This window comes from Cornus florida, unplaced genomic scaffold, assembly GCF_030987335.1.
Source record: "Cornus florida cultivar Cherokee Brave unplaced genomic scaffold, ASM3098733v1 CherokeeBrave_3.0.0_Hap2_Chr10, whole genome shotgun sequence".
Taxonomy (NCBI): Eukaryota; Viridiplantae; Streptophyta; class Magnoliopsida; order Cornales; family Cornaceae; genus Cornus; species Cornus florida.
The window spans coordinates 58,271,830-58,293,772 of record NW_026775580.1 but is presented as its reverse complement, the minus strand read 5'-3'; the positions used below and the strand labels follow the sequence as shown (position 1 = coordinate 58,293,772).

General features: G+C 38.0%; 1 protein-coding gene across 1 annotated transcript; it reads right to left on the bottom strand.

Annotated features, from left to right (window-relative positions):
• Positions 1 to 497: 497 nt before the first annotated feature.
• On the bottom strand, positions 498 to 5,073 carry LOC132276861 (oligopeptide transporter 4-like). The gene is made up of 6 exons (XM_059778487.1): positions 4,961 to 5,073; positions 4,366 to 4,463; positions 2,991 to 3,570; positions 2,199 to 2,451; positions 1,837 to 2,019; positions 498 to 1,391 (listed from the first exon to the last, which is right to left on the bottom strand). Exons 2-6 carry the CDS (start codon positions 4,424 to 4,426, stop codon positions 768 to 770), a joined length of 1,701 nt encoding a protein of 566 aa, XP_059634470.1. The 5' UTR covers positions 4,427 to 4,463; positions 4,961 to 5,073; the 3' UTR covers positions 498 to 767.
• Positions 5,074 to 21,943: the final 16,870 nt, after the last annotated feature.

Genomic DNA, 21,943 nt, shown 5'->3' with positions numbered 1-21,943 from the left:
GCTAGCGGAACCTTTAAACTATTCTATATCAATACAAGTGTAGTGTTATTATCAGTTAAAGAATTTATAGATTGTTCTTATGAATTCTTAAAATGTGGGGCACATATATATGATGCACAAAAATTCTCGTACTAAATGGTGTTAAACTTTCTAGGCTACTTTTAGAAAACCTTCCATAGTTTCATAATTGTAATTTTCAAGCACATACAATTTATTATTTTTTTTTTTCAAGTAAGATTTTACTAACAAAACCTAAGACAATACAAAGAAAAAGGAAATCAACTGCTAACAGATCAAGGATTGAAAAATTCCATTTCCAGAAACCAGCAAAAAAAAAAAAAAAAAGAAGCAAAAACCAAGATATACCAACTCTACAAACAAACCTCCAAATAAAGAGAATTGAATGAATAGCCAATATCTCTTGCTGGCACAGGCATCAAGCAAGCAGACATTGAAAAAAAAAAAAAAAAAAGGGAAGGGAAAAAAGCAATATTCAATTTCAGAACAGAATGATGTATTCAGCACAACCAACTTTCAACAGTGATGTATTTGATTCTATTTTAGACAATGTGAACCTTCTGCAACCTTAAACTACCAATGGCAGCAACTCCGGACTTAACCGATAAGCGTGGTTTGTGGACGGTCCCGGCAGCTACAAGTCCAAAGTACCGGTAATTCTGAGGTTCCCATGTCATAAAAAAAAAATAATAATAAATAAAAAAAAAAAAAAAAAAATTCAGATAAGGTTTTAGACAAATATTGGCATCTTAAAATATAGGGCAACCGTCCACTGCTATGCCCTTGGCTGGTGGGCATGATGCCTGAGCACAATGTTCAGAGTTACTCTTATCGTTACCCCACCAGTTTATACTTTTGTCCTCCAAGCCCGTGGTGAAGTAAAGCAGAACCGCCATGAAAGCCACCCCGGCATCCAAAGCTGCTGAAAGAATATAGTTATATCTCTGCCACCATTTCTTCCTGTACCTGAAGACAAAGAAGTTGAAGATCGTCCCGACCAATATCCAAGAATTGTAGTTCAATGCTGTTGCCGGTGGCATATAAGCAGTTGCTCCGAGGAGTACTGGAAGGTTAATGAGGGGAATCCAAGATTGGTTGGGGAAAGCCTTGTGCGCGAGCCATACTGCAACTGGTCCCAACAATCCTCCAAGGAAGAACCAGTTAAGAGCTGCATAGTTGCCAAGAGGGCCGAAAATTCGCCTAGGTCCTGCCAGACCCCAGATGACAGATGCATCAAAGAAGACACGGTCGTTGGGGCATGTCCAAGGACTGTTTTCTGGAAGAACTTCCTTGTGGCATATATCTGTAACCGTGTTCAAAAGCCACCACGCAACACTCATATTGATAGTTCCTGCAATGATGGTTCCAAGGAACTGGGGGTTACAGATGAAAGAATAATCAGATGCAATGAAAAAAGGGAAATGATTCTTGTAGTGAATTGTTAGATCTACTCTTTTAATTGGTCAATTATGCAACAAATAAGAAAGTGGAGCCCTCCACTTAGTTGTATTTTGTATAAATAGCTAATTAAAAATTATTCGGTTAGACAATTCACTGCAAGTGTTCGGTGTGAGTATCACTACTCATGAAAAAATCGAAAACAATCATCTTGTTTCATCTAGGGAACTTTAGAAACTCTTCTACATAAACATGTCTTTATTGCCTTGTTTAAGCATATTATCTTGGCAGATTAGGGGAGGCCTGGGAGGGAAGACTTAAACACGGGCACACCTGCTCGGGGAGCTGGATGCTCTGCCAACTAGGCCAGTAGGTAATGCACAATAACTTGTATGTTATTTGAGAGAAGTAAGAAGATACCTGAACTATAAACATTGATCTTGGGGGAATCTTCATGTAATGGCCTAGCTTGAAATCACTGAGAAAGGAGATTGCCTGTGTCATGCTCATATATCCATAGGTCTTAAAGCAGACATTGGCTATAGGTCGTCCGGGTAATATTACTCTCATAATGTACTCTGTGATGATATTCAGCCCTGGTGTCTGTTCAGGAGCCATTAAAAAGTCAATAGGCTGAAGAAATTTTCTTTTTTCCTTGGATAATGGTTGTTGCAATACGGAGTATTAATTAGCCCAGATTTTTTTTTTTTCAAAATGGGAATATAATTTATTAAAACTATAGAAGAAAAGAAGAAATTAGGCGAATTATAAGTTTGACTTACCTGATTTGTGGTGGCGGTAATGATGCTGATGGGGAGGGTAAACATGAAGGCAAGGGCAGCTGCAAACAGAAGCCCCCACCAAGGCATCTGAACCTCCTTCTTTAAAAAGATGCAGAGTGCAAGAGACACCGCAATCGTCACTGCGAGAAGCAAGTAAAACCACCACGAAGTTATGTCCTCGTAGTTCTTCATCAATCTTGTGTGCGCGTCCTCCTTCTTCTTGGAAGAAGCTCTGGTTCGATCATAAATCTCCCTGTGACATTACAGTGCAAGAGGTCAATGTATTGTGTCCACCAGACAAATGAATGGCAGGAAATCATTGTCCTCTGTGGTTTATGAAAGATGCAGATTCACATGAAGAGAACTGATTGCAGGCACTAAACATTTCATGCTCGAGCACAATAACTTCAAGGATTAAAAGATTTTCCATTGCTTTGTTGATTTAAATTTCCTTCAAATTCTAATCCTGTAGGTGATAAATGGTTGGTTTTAGCAACTGCACCCGCAAATACTTGAACGGCTCTTAGAAATAAATTCAGCAACCATTGAAGCCATTCTATTTAACATCAAATGCCCCCTGATTTCCAGCAAAATAATCATATGAAGACCACTTATACAGTTTTTTTTTTTTTGCACATGTAAGTGTAGTGAAGGTACTGTATATATTTAGTCGGTAGAACTTCTAAAAATTGATAAAAAGTTAAATGGGCTGTTTAAAAACTTCGCAAAGAAGTCAGCAATTCAACTAAAAGTATCAAGCATATATGAACAAAATATAAACAGAGAGATTACCTTCCATAAAACAAGGCCACATGAGTAAGTGTAGATGCAATGGTGGCGAATCCAAATCCATAGCTAAGAGCGAAGAACGTACTCAAATTGACTCTTCCTTGTTTATCATACTCCACCATATCTATCTCGAACTTCTTATTAACAATAGCTGTTATGTTATACAACTGGCCTTCTGCAGTGAACAAGTCTGCTGAATATATGGGGAAGTTTTTGGCGTTGTACACATTTATCCCCCAGTAGGCTGTGGGAATGACTACGTAGAGTATAAAGAAATAGCCTACAAAGACATTGGCAATGGCGAAAAACGGACAGATGAGAGGGCTGAACAGGAAGGAAGCCACCACTGTCCAGTCTAATGTGAAGGCTCCGAGTCCTAGACCAGACAAACCCGAACCGAGCTGGTGGGCAGTGACTGATTTGGGAAATGCCCAGCACACCCATGCGATGCTTTGTAAGGCCGAGAAGAAGTAACCAGGAACCAAGTACCATAAGAAACTACAGGTGAGTGCAATCACGAAAATTTTTGATCGCGACATTTGCTTCTTTGTGTCATTGCCATCCTCTGTTCCTTTGCCTTCATCTTCTCAAATAATGTTGAACCAAGTACAATTTATTTGCTAGAGTTGTATGTTGAAATGCTAGTTATATGAATGATGAAACTTTATAACATGTGACAATGTCAATTAGACAATTTACTAAAGACATAGTATATAGATAACAATAATATCTTCTCAAATAATGTTGGACAGTAACCACAGCTATTGACAATTGGCTAAAAATTTTGGTTGTAGTTTACTGATTGACAGATGGGTCCAAGAAAATGGTTTTCTTAGACTATTAGCTTTTGATTGTGCAAGCGGACATGAAGTCTACGGGTCATTTTTGCACGTCAAATCTGCCGGAGTGCCGGTAAAGAAAAATTACAATATCATATGTATATATAAGAAGGCCTGCAGTCTCCTAGAGTTCTTTTGCAGTGTAACAGTATTTTGAAAGACAACTGTGTTATTTAAATATAAATAAGATTTTTTAAAAAATAAAAAAAAATATTGTATAGTTTCAAGTGAAAATGCACCTTGCCCATACTGGACTTGAAGTGTTAACCTTTAGTTTTGAATAATGAAGGATTAGTGAGATACCAATGAATTATAATGATTAGGAAAAAAAAAAAAAAAAAAACCATTTTTAGTGTCCAATATATAAGCAATTGACCTAATATGGTAACATATGGGTGACCATAAAAAAGACATGGTGTAATGGAAAAAATAAAGTAACATATTATAATTAACCACAATTTAGTGACAAGTATAGTGACAAGTCCCCAGTGTTTATCAACTAATGGCACAAAATCCACACACAAGAAGAAGAAGAGTACCGGAATAGTGATATCTGGACCAGGGTACTGGGCCACCACATATGAGCTGGCTCCACCACATACTTCCTTAATAGCCCAGCCCAACCGTAACCCAAAACCTGATTCACAGAGTGCGCACGTTAGCATGAACCTTGGATGAACACTCCAATGAAGATGATGAATCCAATCAGATTCAGAGCTGAAGAAAAAGCTTTGGCTGATGTACACTTGGGACCAAATAATTGTACACTATAAAAATTGTACTTCATAACTGTATACGTAAAATTTTCTTTCGGAAAATAGAAACCCAAAACTTGAAAATTAATTAAACACCACCACAAAACATAATTGTATAACCATGAAGAAGAATCCTCTGCTTGGCTGCCGAGAAAATATAGGAAAATATAGAAAGACAAATAATGATCACCCCTCAACTAGGCATAATTACTAGTTCAATATTAACAGTTGATTCTCCATTTTGGGATACCCAAAACAACATAAATCAAGCAGTTACAACTTCAGGATGGATTATCTTAAATCCATTTTTCTCGCCCACTTTCTCAGCAACCAAACAACAGCTAGCTCACAGTAAAAAAAATAAAAAGATAGTGGGTACCTGAGTAGTTATGATAAGAAGCCAACCAGCCAAGAAGGAGATCTTCCTTCCATAGAAGGCCTTTATGATGTTAACAATTCCAACAGCATAAGCCGGTCCATTCCCAAAAGCACTTCCAGCGTTGGCGAATATGGATATGAGCACATGTTCCTTCATGTTAAACGGACCCGGGTTGAGGGAGAATTTCCGGGCCCCGCACCCGGGGATGTTGAACTGGGTGGTGGGGAGGACGGAGGCCATGAACCGTCCGATGGGGAGGGAGGCCACCTGGACTGTGATCATGGTGATGATCAGAGGCTCCCTCCGGTAGGCGAAGAACTGGTTGAGGAACGAGAGGACGACGACGGAGAGCAAGCCCAGGACCCACATTCGGAAGGTCCATACCGGGAGCGAGGAGTCGTCGGATGTGGGTACGGTCAGTCGGACCTGTTCGATTGGGGATTCTTCGTCGTCGTAGATGTCCTCATCGTCTGATACTTTCTTGGCCAATGGGGCTTCTATTTCCAAGGTTCCATGGAGAGAGCTGAAATGTTAGAGAGAGAGAGTGATGGGACTGTTAGAGAGAGAAAGCTAGAGAGAGATAAGGACTGCGGGAGACGGTTACTCTATGATACACGTACAGAGTACATAGAGTACATGAGGAGGTGGTGGATGGAGAGGATGATGATTTGTTTTTGTTACCTTTTGAAGTGCAATTACTAGGATGCCCTTTTGGCCAAACCTGTTTTTTTAGTGTTGTTTTTGAAAGGGAAGTAAAATATAAAAATAAATGTTTCAAGTGTTGTTTGAAAGGGAAATAAAATACATATATAAAAAAAATGTTTTAAGGCTGGTTGAAAAAAAAAAAAAAAAACAAAGAAGAAGGGATTGTCATATAGCAAAATATTTTTTGATTTAAAATATTCAAATCTTCAAATGACAGAATTACCCTTGTTAATTCCAATTTTCTCTCTCTATCTCTCACTGAAAACCTAAAAATTTTGCCCAGAAATCACCACCACCACTTCCACCATTGTCACCTCCACCCACTCACCACTGCCATCTCCACCGAAAAACGAAACAAAGAATTTACAAATTAGTTTAGTGAGAATTATTGCATACTATTATTTTTTTTTAATAAATAATAATCAATGTTTTTCTCTGTGCCCATCCAAAGTGTTTCTTCAATTTTGTGGGAAAAAAAAAAAAAAAAAATTTATTTCTTGAAAGAACGAACAGGGGCGATAGTGGTAGAGAGAGTGGAGGCGGCGCCGGGCCTTTGTCGAAGCATCCACTGGCCGTGGAGACTCGATGGCGAGCTTGCGAGCAAGGTGGAGAGCTTGGCTGTGGATGATCTGTTACCGGCGATGAGAGAGACGGCGAGCTCGGCCTGTGGCTGTGGACTGATGAGACAGATCCGGCGAGGGAGGTGTTGGATGGGGAAAATAACGGAATCGGAATCGAAGCCGTTCGCGAGAAACTCATGTTTGATTTCTGACTCGCCGCTGATAAAGAAGAAAGTTTCAATTGAGAAAGATTTCGAACTCCCGACTTCGGCGAGACCATGGAAATTGAGAACTCGAAGAGCAGCTTGTAAAGAGCCTAACAATTCTGCTGCGGCCGGCGGGAGCTCAAAGGGAGCGATCTTGAGGGGCAAAGAGCCGCGGAGTAGTAATGGTAAGCCGTCGCCGGTGATAGCCGAGAGTCCAATGACGAAGGCCAAATCGAGTCGAATGGGAGGATTGGCGGCGGCTGCTAGGACGGCGCAGTGTTTGCAGAAGAGAGAGCAGTTGGAGCGACCTAGGTTTTTTATTTCTCTTTTTTTTTGGCTATTTGGGGAACGGAGCCGAAGAGAAGACCGACGAAGAAGAGGCCAAAGATAATTCAGAAAAATTTGGACGTACGAACACTATCCATTCTTATATCAATTTCGGCAATTCAATTTCTACACCAAATTGTTCGATTATTGCTTTAATTTTATGTCTCACTAATCTATTCTACAAACTTGTTGCAGTCTATTTTTCAAGGCTTGTGGTTGACCGAAGTAACATTAGATCAATACAAAGTTCCTGCTTTCCAATAATCAAGATTGCCGCGGCAGATGTGGATGAGGCGGTGGCATAGGTGGAGGCCGGAAGGAGGTGGTGAGATTGTGGAAGTGGAGAGAGCGTGGAAGTTACGGTGGTGTTGGATGGTAGGTAGGTGGCGATGGTCCTGCCTTGCTCTTTTGTCGGACAAAGATGGTGCTAATGTAATAGTGCATATGTATAAGGGCAAACTTAACTTTTCATAAGTTATGATATTTTATCATAAAATGAATTAAACATTAAGGGTAATTTTGTCTTTTTAACGTTTTAAGGGTTTGTTTGGATCAAAATTCTCATATGGGGTGTTTTTGTCAAAAAAAAGGGTTAAGTTATATATGGTTGTCAATATGTCAAACTTCAGGGGGTATTATTATAATTAACTTATAAAATAAAATTGACTTGTGTAATAGCATTTTCCGCCAAGGAACGTTGTCTCATCATGTTGGCGGGAATGTTTGGGACAATAAAAAATTTTTGGTCATCGAGCCTTAATTATAATTTTAAAATTATATTCTCTCCATTAACAACCTTCAAACTCGTATATATCAGCTTTTAGTTCGTGTTACAGGTTGAGAGGTTCACCAATTTCTTCATTCTATTCTTGACCATATCACTTTAGTGTGATTCTTACACCCATTTATTTTTACAAGAACTATAACCCTTTCTGTGATAATAATAATAACAATTATTTAGATTATTAAGGTGATAAACATAGTTTTTAACATCGTAAACATCTTTCTTACTTTGCTTATCTTTTACAGTAAATAAATAATAATGATAATAGCAAAAATTGCTTGGGTTATTACGGTGGTAAATATAATTTTTACCATCGTAAACATCTTTCATTTCATGCTTACTTTTTACAAAAATAAAAAATTGTTTGGGTTATTACATTGGTAAACATAGTTTTTACCACTGTAAACATCTTTCCTTTCATGTTTACTATAACTGCACATCCATTCATTTATATTCAATCACTTATTCATCCGGATCTGATGTAGGACAAACTACCTTTGTTATATTTTTCCCAACCCCAACCGCAGCGCCCTCGTTGCAGCTCAGGCCTCCCTGCCTATCCGGGCTGCAAGCCCAGACGCCCTCCAGACTGAGCGCTTCACGTGACAACAGATCAAGAATTGGGTCTGATTCTGATACTGACTGTAATGAGTGGACATTTACGAGTGTTAGGAGATCAAGCGCCTAAGAGACCAATCTCAAACAAAATATCCAGAACACATTTCCTTTGAGAAAGTGAGATGCATTGACAAGACCGAGCAACTTCAATGCCAAGGAAATAATGAAATTGTTTTTCCTCCAAGAACCAAATATTATTATAAAAATCCTCTTATGCTGCTTATGAACAGATTAAAACCACATTGACATGTACCATATATGCTTATATACTGGATCATACTCAACTGTGATTATTTAATACTATAGTTCGAGTTTATAATTAAAACCCTCTATAATTATCTATTTCATGATTCACCCAAGACATTGCTATGCTTAATTACTGAAACAGGTAAGAAGTTATAATTCTTACCTGTTTAATTTCTCTTTTCCCATTTATGGGCCTGTAAATTTACTTATATATATATATATATATATATATATATATATATATATGAAATTTACCTTTTTAAAATAAAATAAAAAGGTTCAATTATCAGAACTCAAATCAGAAAACTATTAAATTTCATGCTTCATTAAAGATTGCAATGGAAAAAAAAAAAAAAAAAAAAAAAAAAAAAGTGAGCATCATGGGCGAGGTTAAAATTGCATGCCTGGAGTGCCTGGAAGATTTCTTTTCTTCTTAGGTGGCTGTTGTTGGGAGGTGGAGCTATTGTTGTTTGTTGCAGTGAAGGAAGGTACTGATCATTAGGGCCGTTGAAGTGGTTTTGATTATACTTTTCTTGAAGCTGGTGGACTTCTTCCCCAATATTTCCTGAAGAGAAGCTTCCATCATCACCTGTAATATTTGACATTAGAAAGAGAGGTTTGTGGAGATAGTTATGTTCGGCTCGTGAAAAAGTGCTAGTTTCGCTTTTCAGGTGAATGGAAAGTAGGAGTGGATGTCGGGCGTGCCAGGAACTGCTGTCGTTCCAAAGTGGATATCCGAACAACTATCCAGTAGGAGATTGTAAGGATCAGGTAATTGAATGAAGGACTGGAATTACTACATTCAAAGGTTTTTTTTGCCTTGAAAAATGACTTTCGGACTGAACTATGGCTAGTGGAAAGGAAAGCTGTATTGAAAGTGCAGAACTTCAAAGTAAAGTGCAGGAAAGTAGGAATAGTAAGTGCGGGACTTGAATTAAACATATTGAAATTGCATTACATGAATGTAAAGAAATTGAAGTGTTGTTGGTTGTGTGTGTTGAACAGGATTTGCAAATTAACTCTAACTGCTCTATTTATAGAGCTTTCCATGCATGCAGCAGCTTAATGTGGCAGCTTCAGCAACTTCCACGTGGCCAAAACTCGGACTGCCAAGTGTCCTATGATTTCTTGTCAATTGTAACTTCCTCCTTCCATCTCTGTTGCAAATTCCAGCCATGCTTTCCACGACCTCATTTTACAGACAATTCTTGCAAAATAATTTCCACTTGGTTTCTTCATAAGTCGACATGTGTCCCACGTCTCCATGTTCTTGTTCATGCCGTAGACTTCTTCCCCTTTCAGACACGATTTTATCATCCCTGTTTATTCATATTTTTCGACAACTATTTCGGTTAGTAGAGTAGTTGCATGAGATGACACTACTGTCAGCTTATTAAGTGTTCCACGATCTCTTGTAACACCTTTGTTCATTAGAATCCTTCTTTCCATCTAATTCCATACATCATGCTCATATATGGAAGTTATTCCATAACCCACGTTTCCCTTATCCTTCTGCACCCATGTTTCCTTGATCTTAATAACCTCTTCAAACAGACCTTCGTTTTTGGTTTGGAACATATGCGTCGTGGCCCCAAAACTTCAGCGATTTTACTCTTAATGGAAATATATATATATATATATATATTTCCAGAAATATACATCATTACCCACGATCTCCTGTCAACCACGTTCCCTTGGATTTTCAGGTAACTTCCCTCCTTAAGACCTTCCTTCTAGGTTTCGGAGTCCATGGCGCCATGTCCTCCTTAATTCTAGGAGCGTCCTCATCGTGGTTAGTTTCCTAGAATATATATATATATATATATATATATATATATATATATATATATGTATGTATGTATCCATCTAAACTACTTTCCTTTTCTTCTGCAAACACAGTTGACTAAATAAATGTTGAAGCCTCCTAAAAATAAGGAGAGAATCCAACCCATATCTCCCTCTTCTGACTTGGTCAACTTCGATTTTAAATGGAAATTATCCATTTAATTGGTATCCTATAGGATCTTCCAGTAAATTCATCTTTAAAAGAATCAATCTGCCGTGGCAAGTTTAATAAAAAAAACACTCGCCATGTGTTATTAAACCATTGGCTAGTTGACCTTTGACTTGGATATTCTTACGAGGTTACACTCATAATAACAACTACATGTTGCCTCCTTACACTTTTAAAGCCATCAAATCCAAAGTTGGTAAGTTCTACTAGGATTCACCACTTTCCTTTAATCAGTAATTCCACGTGGTTTTTAATATTCCAAAGGAATATTTGTCAATATTGTACTTTGACATGGCGAATTCCATTGGAACTTATCATATACCTCTTTTCTATTAGTGAACCACATTAATAATTCCATGTCACACCTTCCATCTTTGGATAATTGGAGTACTAATTTGGTGTGGCCAGTTTCTTAGAACTCGCCACATGTCATCTTTCCATTAGGCTAAAATAAATGGAATAAACAAGTTATAGGGAGAGTTTTGTCTTTCTGTCTTTTCTTTGCTTTCAAACTTGTAATATTGTTTCTTTCCCCTTCCTTTTCTTGTTGTACGTTGGTGCAGAACAGGTGGCAATCAAGATGTAATCGGATGCAAGCCATCTTCTGCTTTGGGATAACCGGTCACTGGTAACATATGCCCTTTGATTCTGTTTCCTCTGATTTTCATTGTGAATGATATCAAGAAAGTCTTATTTCTTCTCTTATCATATCAATCTTTGTTTCTCGTTACGACAAGCAAAATCCAAAGCAATTTTGTTAATTAGCTACTCATGAAGTCTCATCCTTGCTGGATTTTACTGAAACTACTTTGTAACCTTTGGAAGCATTTATATATACTTGGGTGTTTTCGTTATCCGAAGAAAATATACTTGTTCATACGTGCTATGTGCTTATTAGTTGCCATTTCTATGATAGTTGTTCTTGTGTTGCAATTTACAATGTTGTCACTCTTGAAATGATAGTTGCTGAGACAATTCATGGCTTCTTATTCTAATCTGTTATTTTTAATTTAGAAAGGAAATAAATAGATTATCATACTTATTATATTGTAATGTCCGTGTAAAAAGATGAGATTGAGATTGTTATTCTAATTTGAGTTTACGGTTCGTCCCAGCAGGCCAACCGAGTGGGGGTTTAGTTGTATTTTCTATTGCGATCTACATTTGGGACAATTCCACCGCGACTGTGTATAGTACATTGCTCTGGCTTGTGTATTAGTTATTTGTTGTGTGTACTCCTGAACTCTTATCAATGGAGAAAAACCATATCCTTTTTGCTCTATCTGAGGGACCTCTGGATTCTCTCGCCATATTTCCCCGTGTCCGTCAATGGAACTTTCTCCCTTGCTCATTAATGGCTACCTCTACTCTCACCTTAGATTAATCTTCTACAACCTCCATCATCCTATGTGTTATATATCTCTTGATGCAGAATTGAGTTAGACACCTACAGTTAGTAATTTGGAGATGTTAAACTTGTAACATTTGATGGATGGACTAACTTGTTATCCTCGGAGGGCATTTTGGGGAATTAGTCAGGCCTAGCTTATGAAAGCAAAGCTAGACAATAGTTTTAACTGACAAATTTTAGGTCCTATTATAGGGCACTAATATTCTATATGAAACTCAATCCTCTGCTGTGCACTTTTTTGCCGCGGTACCTGTGGTGTAACTTCACTAGATTTATTTCGAAATTTTACCAGCAAGTTAATGGTCCGATGAAATTTTAAAGTAATGTAGTGAAAATGCCCTACGGTGACCATGAGAAAAAATGTATCGGAGGATTTTGATTCTATTATACTCTTTCTATCTCTATATTGTGGCCATTGTTTCATGGATAGGTTATTATAGAACAACAGTATATCCTTCCTCTTTATCTACCTAAAATCCTAATATTGCACCAAACATGTTCCAGTCTTGGTTTTCTATTTTTATTCCATTTGTCGAATTCTGATTTTTGTTAGAATTGATCCCCCCCCCTCTCTCTCTCTCTCTCTCTCTCTCTCTCTCTCTTTAAAATATATATGTGTGTGTGGGGGGGGGGGGCAAAATTGTCATTACCTTTTAGTCCGTTAACACACTTAAAAAGTACTCCTTTGATTTCAATTAAGTGTATCTTTAAAATTCTCAAATTTAAAGGAAACATATTTAATACATTGGCAATCAAGAGTTTGGTTATTCAAATAATTTATTTTGCAAAGAGGCCTATCAGATTAGGGTTCACTATTTGTTATAAACCGTATGTTTTATTTTTTTATTTTTTATAAGGCCACTTAAATTAACAAATAGTCGAAATTTGACATTTCAAAATTTACCGAAAGTAATAATTCAGTGGACCAGACATCTCCTATGTTTAATTGATTTTTTTTTGGACTCGAATTCAATAAATATAATTGAAACTCATTTATGAAATTAGATAAAATTCAATGGGACCTAATTTATAGAGTTCCCTTCCAATCCACATAATTCATGTATGGTGATAAGATTGGGTCCCAACCTTACAATATGTATAATAAAAAATAAAAAATAAAAAAAAATTATGAAGACTTACATTACTTAATAGTTGAAACATATTCATGGTAACTAGACATTCATTAGTCATGATCATAGACTAGAGGAGTTAAAAATGCATTAATGGGGAAGGGGAAAAAGTCACTTTTAGCTCTTGGAGCTTTGAAAACTTCCAAAATTCACAAATAAAAATAAGCTTTTTTCCTCCCAAAATTTTAAATGTGAGTTCACGTGAAATTGTTGTGATAACAACTTTTTTCTATTTGTAAACACTAAAATTTTAGTGGACTTTAATTTGGACAAATGGACCCATTAAATATGAGCCTAATGTTTAATTAAGTTATTTAATTGGCCCAAATTTGGTCCACTTAAATTATTTAATTAAGCTCAGTCTAGATAGTTAAATAAAAAGAATAATTATTCCTAATAAAATATATTTGGAATAATTATTTTTAAGGATAATTATCATAATATATCCGGCCCGGCCTAGTTATGATATTTTCCTTATCAGAGAGGACACGTGTCATCATCATATGAATCCAAGAAGCCTATAAATAGAGGCCTGGAGGAAGGGGAAGGGACACAAAGTTCAGAATTCAGAAATCTAGAATTTCAGAGAGAAATACAGAAACTCTCATCCCCAACATTCAAACCCAAAAGCGAAGAACACCAAGCACATCAAATAGTGCCGTTCTTCATCAAATTCCACAGTGATTCAAGATCAAGCCTATGTAGCCCTTGGATCCAACCAACAAAAAAAATGAGATCGAATCAAAGGACAAGTTCTTTCTTTTGTAAAGAATATTACAGAGGATTGTACCTCAATTTCTCAAATTAATAAAATTATATTATTTGCTCCATATTTTGTTTCTATTGCAGACTTACAAAATTTGTGTGTACAAATTTGTGGCATGCCCGGTGGGACTCCTTTGCCTCTCATCTCTTTCTCCTACCATCAAGTTTCTTTTCTATCAGATTCTATAGCTCCCCCTAAGACTCCGACAGAGAAGAAAGCCCAAAAGAACATCGCTACCACAAAGGTCGACGCCAAAGCCACCATGAAAAGTGGCACGAAGGCCAAATCAAGTGATGGAAGTACTTTGGCGAGCCCTGTGACACGTAACAAGTCCCAGGCGATGGCTTCATCCAAACATCAGCAAGACTTGGTGAAAACCAATCCTGTAAAGCCAGCAAACGTGAAAACTCAACATGTCAAGAACCCTGACATTTTTCCAGAGGAGATTCCGCCACCAGATTCACCTCATTCCATCCATGAACCCTGACATTTTTCCAGAGGAGATTCCGCCACCAGATTCACCTCATTCCATCCATGATGCTTGCTCTAGTGTCGGTTCACCCCCAGAGTCACCACGTCAGACTTCGGAGTATTCAATCACTTCAAGAAATGTTGACTCTCAAGGCCTATCATACTCAGATGTGGTCGCCGCTACGATGACTGGAGCTGCCACACTAGAGGAACAACTAGCAACTATGTCTCGTACCATTGAGAACCTCACAAAGACTATTGAAGAGAAGGACTTACAAATTGTTACGCTGATGAACAAATTAGAAGTTCAGACCTTCGGTGAATCACCAGTACAATTTGGGCATCCTATATCTTCCACAACACCGCCAACTGGGAATCGTGCAACTTTCACACCACCACCGTCTGGGAATCCTACATCTTCCACAGCAATGCCGACAGAGAATCTTAATTCTACCGCACAAAGTACTCGCATGAAAGACCCCAAACAGACGCCGGTAACAGAACAGGTGGCTAGTCAAAACCAGACGCTGGTGACAGAATAGGCAGCTAGTCAAACCAATCATGCTTCTTCAATCTCTTCATTATCTGTCGCACAATTGCAAGATATGATAACGAATACAATTCGAGCCCAATATGGAGAAGTCTCATAGAGCACTCTCATGTACTTAAAGCCTTATACAAGGAGAATCGACAGTATGAGGATGTATGTAGGATACCAACCTTCGAAGATTCAGCAATTTGACGGAAAAGGTAACCCCAAGCAACACTTTGCCCATTTTGTCGAGACTTGTAACAATGCCGGAACAGAGGGGGATTTACTAGTTAAACAGTTTGTCCGCTCCCTTAAAAGAAACGCGTTCGAGTGGTATACCGACCTAAAGTCAGAGTCAATTGATAGTTGGGACCAAATGGAACGAGAATTCTTGAACAGGTTCTATAGCACTCGTCGTACTGTTAGTATGATAGAGTTGACTAACACGAAGCAATGGAAGGATGAGCCTGTAATCGACTACATTAATCGGTGGAGAGCACTCAGTCTTGACTGTAAGGACCGATTGTCAGAAATCTCTGCTGTGGAGATGTGTATGCAGGGAATGCATTGGGGCCTTCTTTACATTCTGCAAGGTATAAAACCTCGCACATTTGAAGAATTGGCAACACGTGCCCATGACATGGAGATCAGTATGAAATCCCATGAGGCAAAAGTCCCGTGGCCATAGAACCACGCAAGGATAAGAAAGACTAGAAGAAGGGCGATAAGTTGTCAAAGACCGCTGCTAAAGATTCCATGGCTATCTCAACCACCCCAATCAAGATATCTGTTAAAGATGATAAGAAGTATGATAAAAAGTCTCGCCAGTTTCAAGAGAGGGAAAGACAGCGTCCTACGCTAAAGGAGTTAAAGAAGAAAGAATACCCCTTCCCCGATTTCGATGTCCCTGGCAACTTGGAATGTTTACTCGAAAGTAAAGTTATAGAACTCCCTGAATGCAAACGCTCTTAAAAGATGGGACGTGTCAACGATCCAAAATACTGCAAATATCATCGTATTGTTAGTCATCCAATTGAGAAGTATTTTATCTTCAAGAAGGTGGTGATGAACCTGGCAAAACAAGGAAAAATCTTGTTGGATACGGACGAAGTTGTAACTTCAAATCATACTACTGCTACTGTGACAACCTCTGTCGTGGGGAGTGCTCGTTCTTAACCTTCAACTTCTGAGATGTATTGCACAACCATCCAGTTTGGCTCATTGGAACCAATCCCCATCTCTCTTGGCAAAGGGAGTGCACTTGATGTTTCAACCTTTGGAAGGGTCTTTCCTCAGGATGATGAAGAAGGATGGACTTTGGTGACAAGAAATAAACCACAGAGGCAATGAGCTGACATTTTTCAGACTAGTTATTCTGACAGGGGGCAAAAGAAGAAGAAACCTCAATATCGCCATAAGTAGTCTGGCCATAACAAAAAAATGGGTCAAGAAGATACAGTCAACCAAACACGCCTCTATAAGCCAAAGGATCCAGAAGCCTATTACTTTGCAAGAGTTCTTTCCAGAAGGATATCTAGATGACGAAGTTGTGACAGCTTACATGGTTTCAACTAAAACGGGCCCTGATGGTGAGAATAGCAAGGATCAAGATGAAGCCCAGACTGTGGAGAATCATACAAAGGATGTTGCCATCATTGAAAAGTTCGATGATGATGAAGTAGTTAGAGGTAGGCTGGATTTCTGTTATGCACCAATTATTTTCACTGACGAAGATCTTCAGTTGGGTTCGAAGCCGCACAATTGTCCTCTTTTCGTTCCGGTTACATAAAGGAACAAAGAGTTACTCGAGTTCTTGTTGATGGTGGATCAGCGGTGAATCTCATGCCAAAATTTACAATGAAAAATCTCGGCATCACAGTCGACGAGTTATCTCGTAGCCTTCTTATTATTCAAGGTTTTAACCAAGGAGGACAGAAAGCTATTGGCGAGCTCCAAGCTGAAACCTTATTCCATGTTATTGATGCAAAGACGTCCTACAATTTGTTGTTAGGAAGGCCTTGGATACATAGTAATGGTGTCATTCCATCGACTCTTTATTAGTGCTTCAAATTCTACAAGAATGGTGTACAAACAGTTGTGGCAGACCATAAACCATTTACAGAAGCAGAATCTCATTTTGCCGATGCCAAGTTCTATATCGATCCTGATACACCTTTGGAAGTGCCCATCCCAAGCCATCCGTCTATACAAGAGATTCAATCTACAAAAACAAAAGAAGCGTTAAGTGATCCATTAGATGTTTCAGTGACAGACATTGTAAATGTAGCTAAAATGCGAGGGGTCTCGATAAAAGCACATCGGACGAAACCTATTTTAAAGTATGTTCCAAAATCTCAACGACAAGAAAGGCAGTTGTAATACCCCTAATTTAACAAGGATAATTCTGGAATTTATTTAATTATTTAAATTGTGTTTTATGTATTTAGTTGTGAATTTGTTGGTTTCATTGTTTCATTGGATTTAATTAATTATTTGAATTTTGTGACTTGTTTAAGTGTTGTAAATTATTTATTCTATTTAATTCTTTAATTGTTTATTTATTGGGTTTTAATTATTTGATGAAATTGTTTTCTTTAATTAGAATTAATTATTAAATGATTTAATTAAGTAAATGAGTTTTTACGTTAGTAGGATTAATTAGGGTTTTGTTTTAGCGTCATTGTTGTAGCCGACGTAGTATATGATTGTTATATTGTCGGTTGTATAATTCTCTTTCAATTAGAATTAGGGTTTAGGTTTTTTATTAAGCCTATAAATATATTATTAGACGACTACTTAGGGTTTAGAGATCAAAAACTCTAGTCACGACATAAAGAAAATAGAGAGAAGTTTAGAGGAGTCTGGGAGAAATTTGGGAAGCAACAAAGGGAAGAAACAGAGAGTTGGCCGGAGTTTGTTGAACGACGTCGGTGTAAGGCAAGTTTTATACTAGCTCTATCTCTTTGGCCTGTGTTCTTTGCATCTCTAACACAATCTCAGGATGGGTAAAAACTAAATTAAACTGCTTGGTTGCATGGAATTTGTTCAAAACAGGTTGTGTTTCCGATTAAGTATTTTGCATGTTTTATTCTGTTTTGTGTAACTCTTGTTCCAATTGAATTCAATTAATGAATGATGAATTTAAATTACTCTGGAATACCCTAGGACTTAGTTTTAAATCAACAAGAAACTTGGGTTGGAGGAACAAAGTTGCCAGAGTTGGAGAAGAAGTTGAACAGCATGTTTTCTTTTAGGTGCATGTTAATCGTTTTTAAACTATTTTGTTTAATTCTTGTTCCCACTGAATGTGATTATTAATCAAGGAAGTTAATTAACTTTTGAACACCCAAGGACTTAATTTTAATCAGCAAGAAATTTGGTTTGGAGGATCAACACAGCCGGACACCGCCGGAATTGGAAAAACGACGCACAGGGGAAGAAGCCTGCTCTATTTCAAGTAGAGAAGGCTCAATTAAAAGATGGAGCAGGCTCTACTTTGTAGTAGAGCCAGCTCTACTTGGTGATGGAGGCGGCTCCACTCTAGGTGGAGCCGGCTCCTTCGAGGGTTTTCATTTTTTTTGGTTTTCTGCGAGACTGCTAGCTGCTGTGCTTGGATTAATGGGTTTCCAGGGGCAACTGAGAGTTTAATTAGAGGTTCTCAGTGATGTTTAAATTCCTACTAAACTTCAGAAGGCATGATAATACATATTTATACCATAGAAGGTTAGTAGAAGGGACATTATGAAACTTTTCAGGAAGTTTACATGGTTGCTTTGTGCGAATGATTCAAGTTGTTTAATTTTAATTTAGCAATTGAATTAGGCGTTTGATATGTAAATCATATAACAGGGGTATGGGATTAAGCCTATTAACTAATATAAATTCAGTTAATACTTAATAAGGAACTAGTTGATGATTACAAAAAAATTGTTTATGTCAACTTGTGGGATGTTGTAGAGTAATTACAAGTAAGCATGTAAAGTCTGTTAATGTTATTATTATACTTATTGTGAGTTACAGGATGGTTATATTTATTCTCTGCATTTAAAATTTGTTGGAGAATCAGGTACTGGATGTGTTGAAAAAGCTTGCTAGTTAAACATTCTTGTTATACTTATGATTGGATATATTAATATTGATATGTTATGCTGTCATATATATATTATCAATTCTGGATGGATGTTTGGTATGCACCGGTATGGGACGGTGACATACTAGGGGGATTAGCTTAAAAATGCTAAGTCCTACTTACTCTAGATTAAGGGATAGATTAACTACAAAAGTTAAGTCCTACCTGTATTTTGTGTCAGATCACTAAATAGTTGAGTGACACTTTTATTTTGGAACGGATTTTAAATATATTTTTATGGTGCCACGATATGAGCCTGAGTCTCAGAGTCGTTGGCTAACTGGCTATGATGCATAACTGGCTATGATGGTTGGGTGTGTACCCTGCTAGATCTAGGTAGTCATGCCCACCTCAGGTGCGTTTTGCATGGTGCCTACTAGTCAGGTTGAGACAGGCCTGTAGTCCAGTGAGAGTCCCGTAGTGTGATTATATATATATGTATCTACGACTATTTAGTTATTGTTGGATTAGTTAGGATGTGCATGCGTATCGGGTCTCTGCTTGGGTAGTAGTAGTATAGAACTTGCTAGTGGACCTGACCCACTTATTATTTTTCAGGTATTAGATGGCTGAGGTCTTAGAGCTTGTTCGAGCTAAGCAGAGACGATCTTTCATTCTACCGACGATGTAGGACTTCTTTCCTGATATTCAATTTGGGCTTTTATCTTCAGTTATTTATTTTCGATCGGTTTGGATTTTTATTAGGGGTCCACTGGAGATGGATTCCCGAGTTGTAAACTTATGAAGTTTGGATTGTCAGAGTTTAAATATTTATATTTGAGGATTTTTAATTTAGTATTCCTTCAGCTTATTATTATTTCTTAAATTCATTTTGTATTCTGTGTTCGATTAAATATTAATTGTTTGATATCCTTCGGATCTGTGCTCGGACTTGATTACCCGTGGCTCTAGAATCGAGGGGTATCACAGCAGTCACCTATCATTGAAATACTTGAAACCAAAGAATTTAAATTGAAGATGTCACAAACCAAAGAAAAAGAAGATGTGCAAAAGCTAAAAGGAGAGTTAACTCTTCCTCTCACCAAGATTCAAAAGCTTTCCCCTTTCAAGCCTCCGTTAAAAAGGTTCATGCGGCCTTCTCAATCTCCGGTCAATCATGGATCACTTCCAAAACAAAGGACTGATGAAGGATTCGATCCTAAAGCATACCAACTTATGACTAAGTCGGGGTATAATTTTACAAATCCTGCAAGCCTTGAAAAACTGAATTCAGAGGTCACCAGTGAGAAAATGCATGGACTCAATGAGACACAGAAGAAATTGAAAGATCAAGGGCATAAAATCATTCCACCCAAGTCTGGTATCGGTTTCGTACCTTCTGAGCCACTTCGAATTCACATCACAAAAAAGGATAAGAAGTCAAACACTTTTTACATTGGGTTTGAAGAAGTCAAAGATGAACAAGACCAACAGAGTATGCATCAAAAATCAATCTTCGACCGCATAGAAGCTCCATATGATCGAGCATCTGTATTTAACAGGTTGTCAAGCCAAAAGTCCAATGTCTCAAGTTCTCATGTCAACAGTTTGCCTCGTACCTCTGTTTTTAACAGAATGAGCTTTCGTGACCAAGGAAGAAAATCTCCACAACCTCAATCTCGAAAGTCAGTATTTAATCGAATTGGTACTATTAATGATGCATTACTAAGAAGCAGCAAGAGTGGAAAGTCAGAGAAAACTAACATCGACGTGGTGAACAATAGTGAAGTTCGGAGCCTAGTGCCCTCGTGAATAAAACGTAAGACAGAGGTAGATGTCACCAATGATGTTACATTAAAAGCTCGAATGCGAACCGTTGTATTCACTAATTAAGCAAAAGAAGTGGATAAAACAGAAGACATTGGCGAACCATCTTGTGTTACTTCATACCACATCACTATTGAAGAGGAACCTGACTCTAAACAACCTAATGACATCAAGAAAGCTCCACCAACACTAGAAGACGGGGGTCAGGCTACTGTTAATCAACTCAAAAAAATCAACTTAGAAACTGATGATTAACCCAGACCAGTTTTCATTAGTGCATTCCTAAGCCCCTCTGAAGAAAATGATTACTTTCAATTGTAATCTGAGTACAAGGATGTCTTCGCTTGGACATACAAAGAGATGCTCAAACATGGGACACGCTCGATTAGGCAGTCTCAACGTTTCTTCCGTCCAGAGCTAGTTCCGAGGATAGAGGAAGAACTCAACAAATTGATTGAAGTAGGGTTCATTAGTGAGGTCAAATATACAACATGGATTTCTTGCATTGTTCCAGTGAATAAGAAAAATGGACAGATTCGAGTTTGTGTGGATTTTCGTGATTTAAATGAGGCATGCCCAAAAGATAATTTTCCTCTTCCCATCCCCGAACTCACTGTAGATGCAACCACAGGGCATGAAGCTCTCTCGTTCATGGATTGTTACTCCGGGTACAATCAGATAAGAATGACTCTAAAATGTGAGGAACTAACTGCCTTTCGCACTCCTAAAGGCATATATTGCTACAAAGTTATGCCCTTCGGACTCAAAAATGCGGGACCAACATACCAGCCCGCCATGCAAAGGATCTTCGACGACATACTCCACAAGATTATTGAATGTTATGTTGATGACTTGGTCGTTAAGACGAAAGAACGAAGGAATCATTTACAGGATCTACGTACCGTTTTTAATCGCCTCCAAAAATTTCAACTCAAGATGAATCCTCTTAAATGTGCATTTGGTGTGACTTCAGGAAAATTCCACGGATACGTTGTACGTCATCGTGGTATTGAGATTAATCCTAATAAAGTGGAGGCCATTCAAAATATGCTGCCACCAAAGAATTTACACGAGCTTCGAAGTTTACAAGGTCAACTTGCGTTCATTCGTAGGTTCATCTCAAATTTGGCTGGTTGTTGTTAGCCTTTTAACCGACTCATGAAGAAAGACGCCCCATTCATCTGGGACTAATCTTGCCAAAATGCTTTTGATAGCATCAAAAAGTACCTTCTCAATTCTCCGGTATTGGGAGCACCTGTACCTGGAAAGCTACTCATACTTTACATTGCTGCGCAAGAAGAATCGTTGGGTGCCTTA

Coding starts and splice junctions, on each gene's coding strand:
- LOC132276861 (XM_059778487.1), bottom strand. CDS start 4,426: ATGTGGTGGAGCCAGCTCATATGTGGTGGCCCAGTACCCTGGTCCAGA. Junction 3,571..4,365: donor GTCCAGATATCACTATTCCG/GTACTCTTCTTC, acceptor TTATTTGAGAAG/ATGAAGGCAAAGGAACAGAG. Junction 2,452..2,990: donor GTGGCCTTGTTTTATGGAAG/GTAATCTCTCTG, acceptor GTAATGTCACAG/GGAGATTTATGATCGAACCA.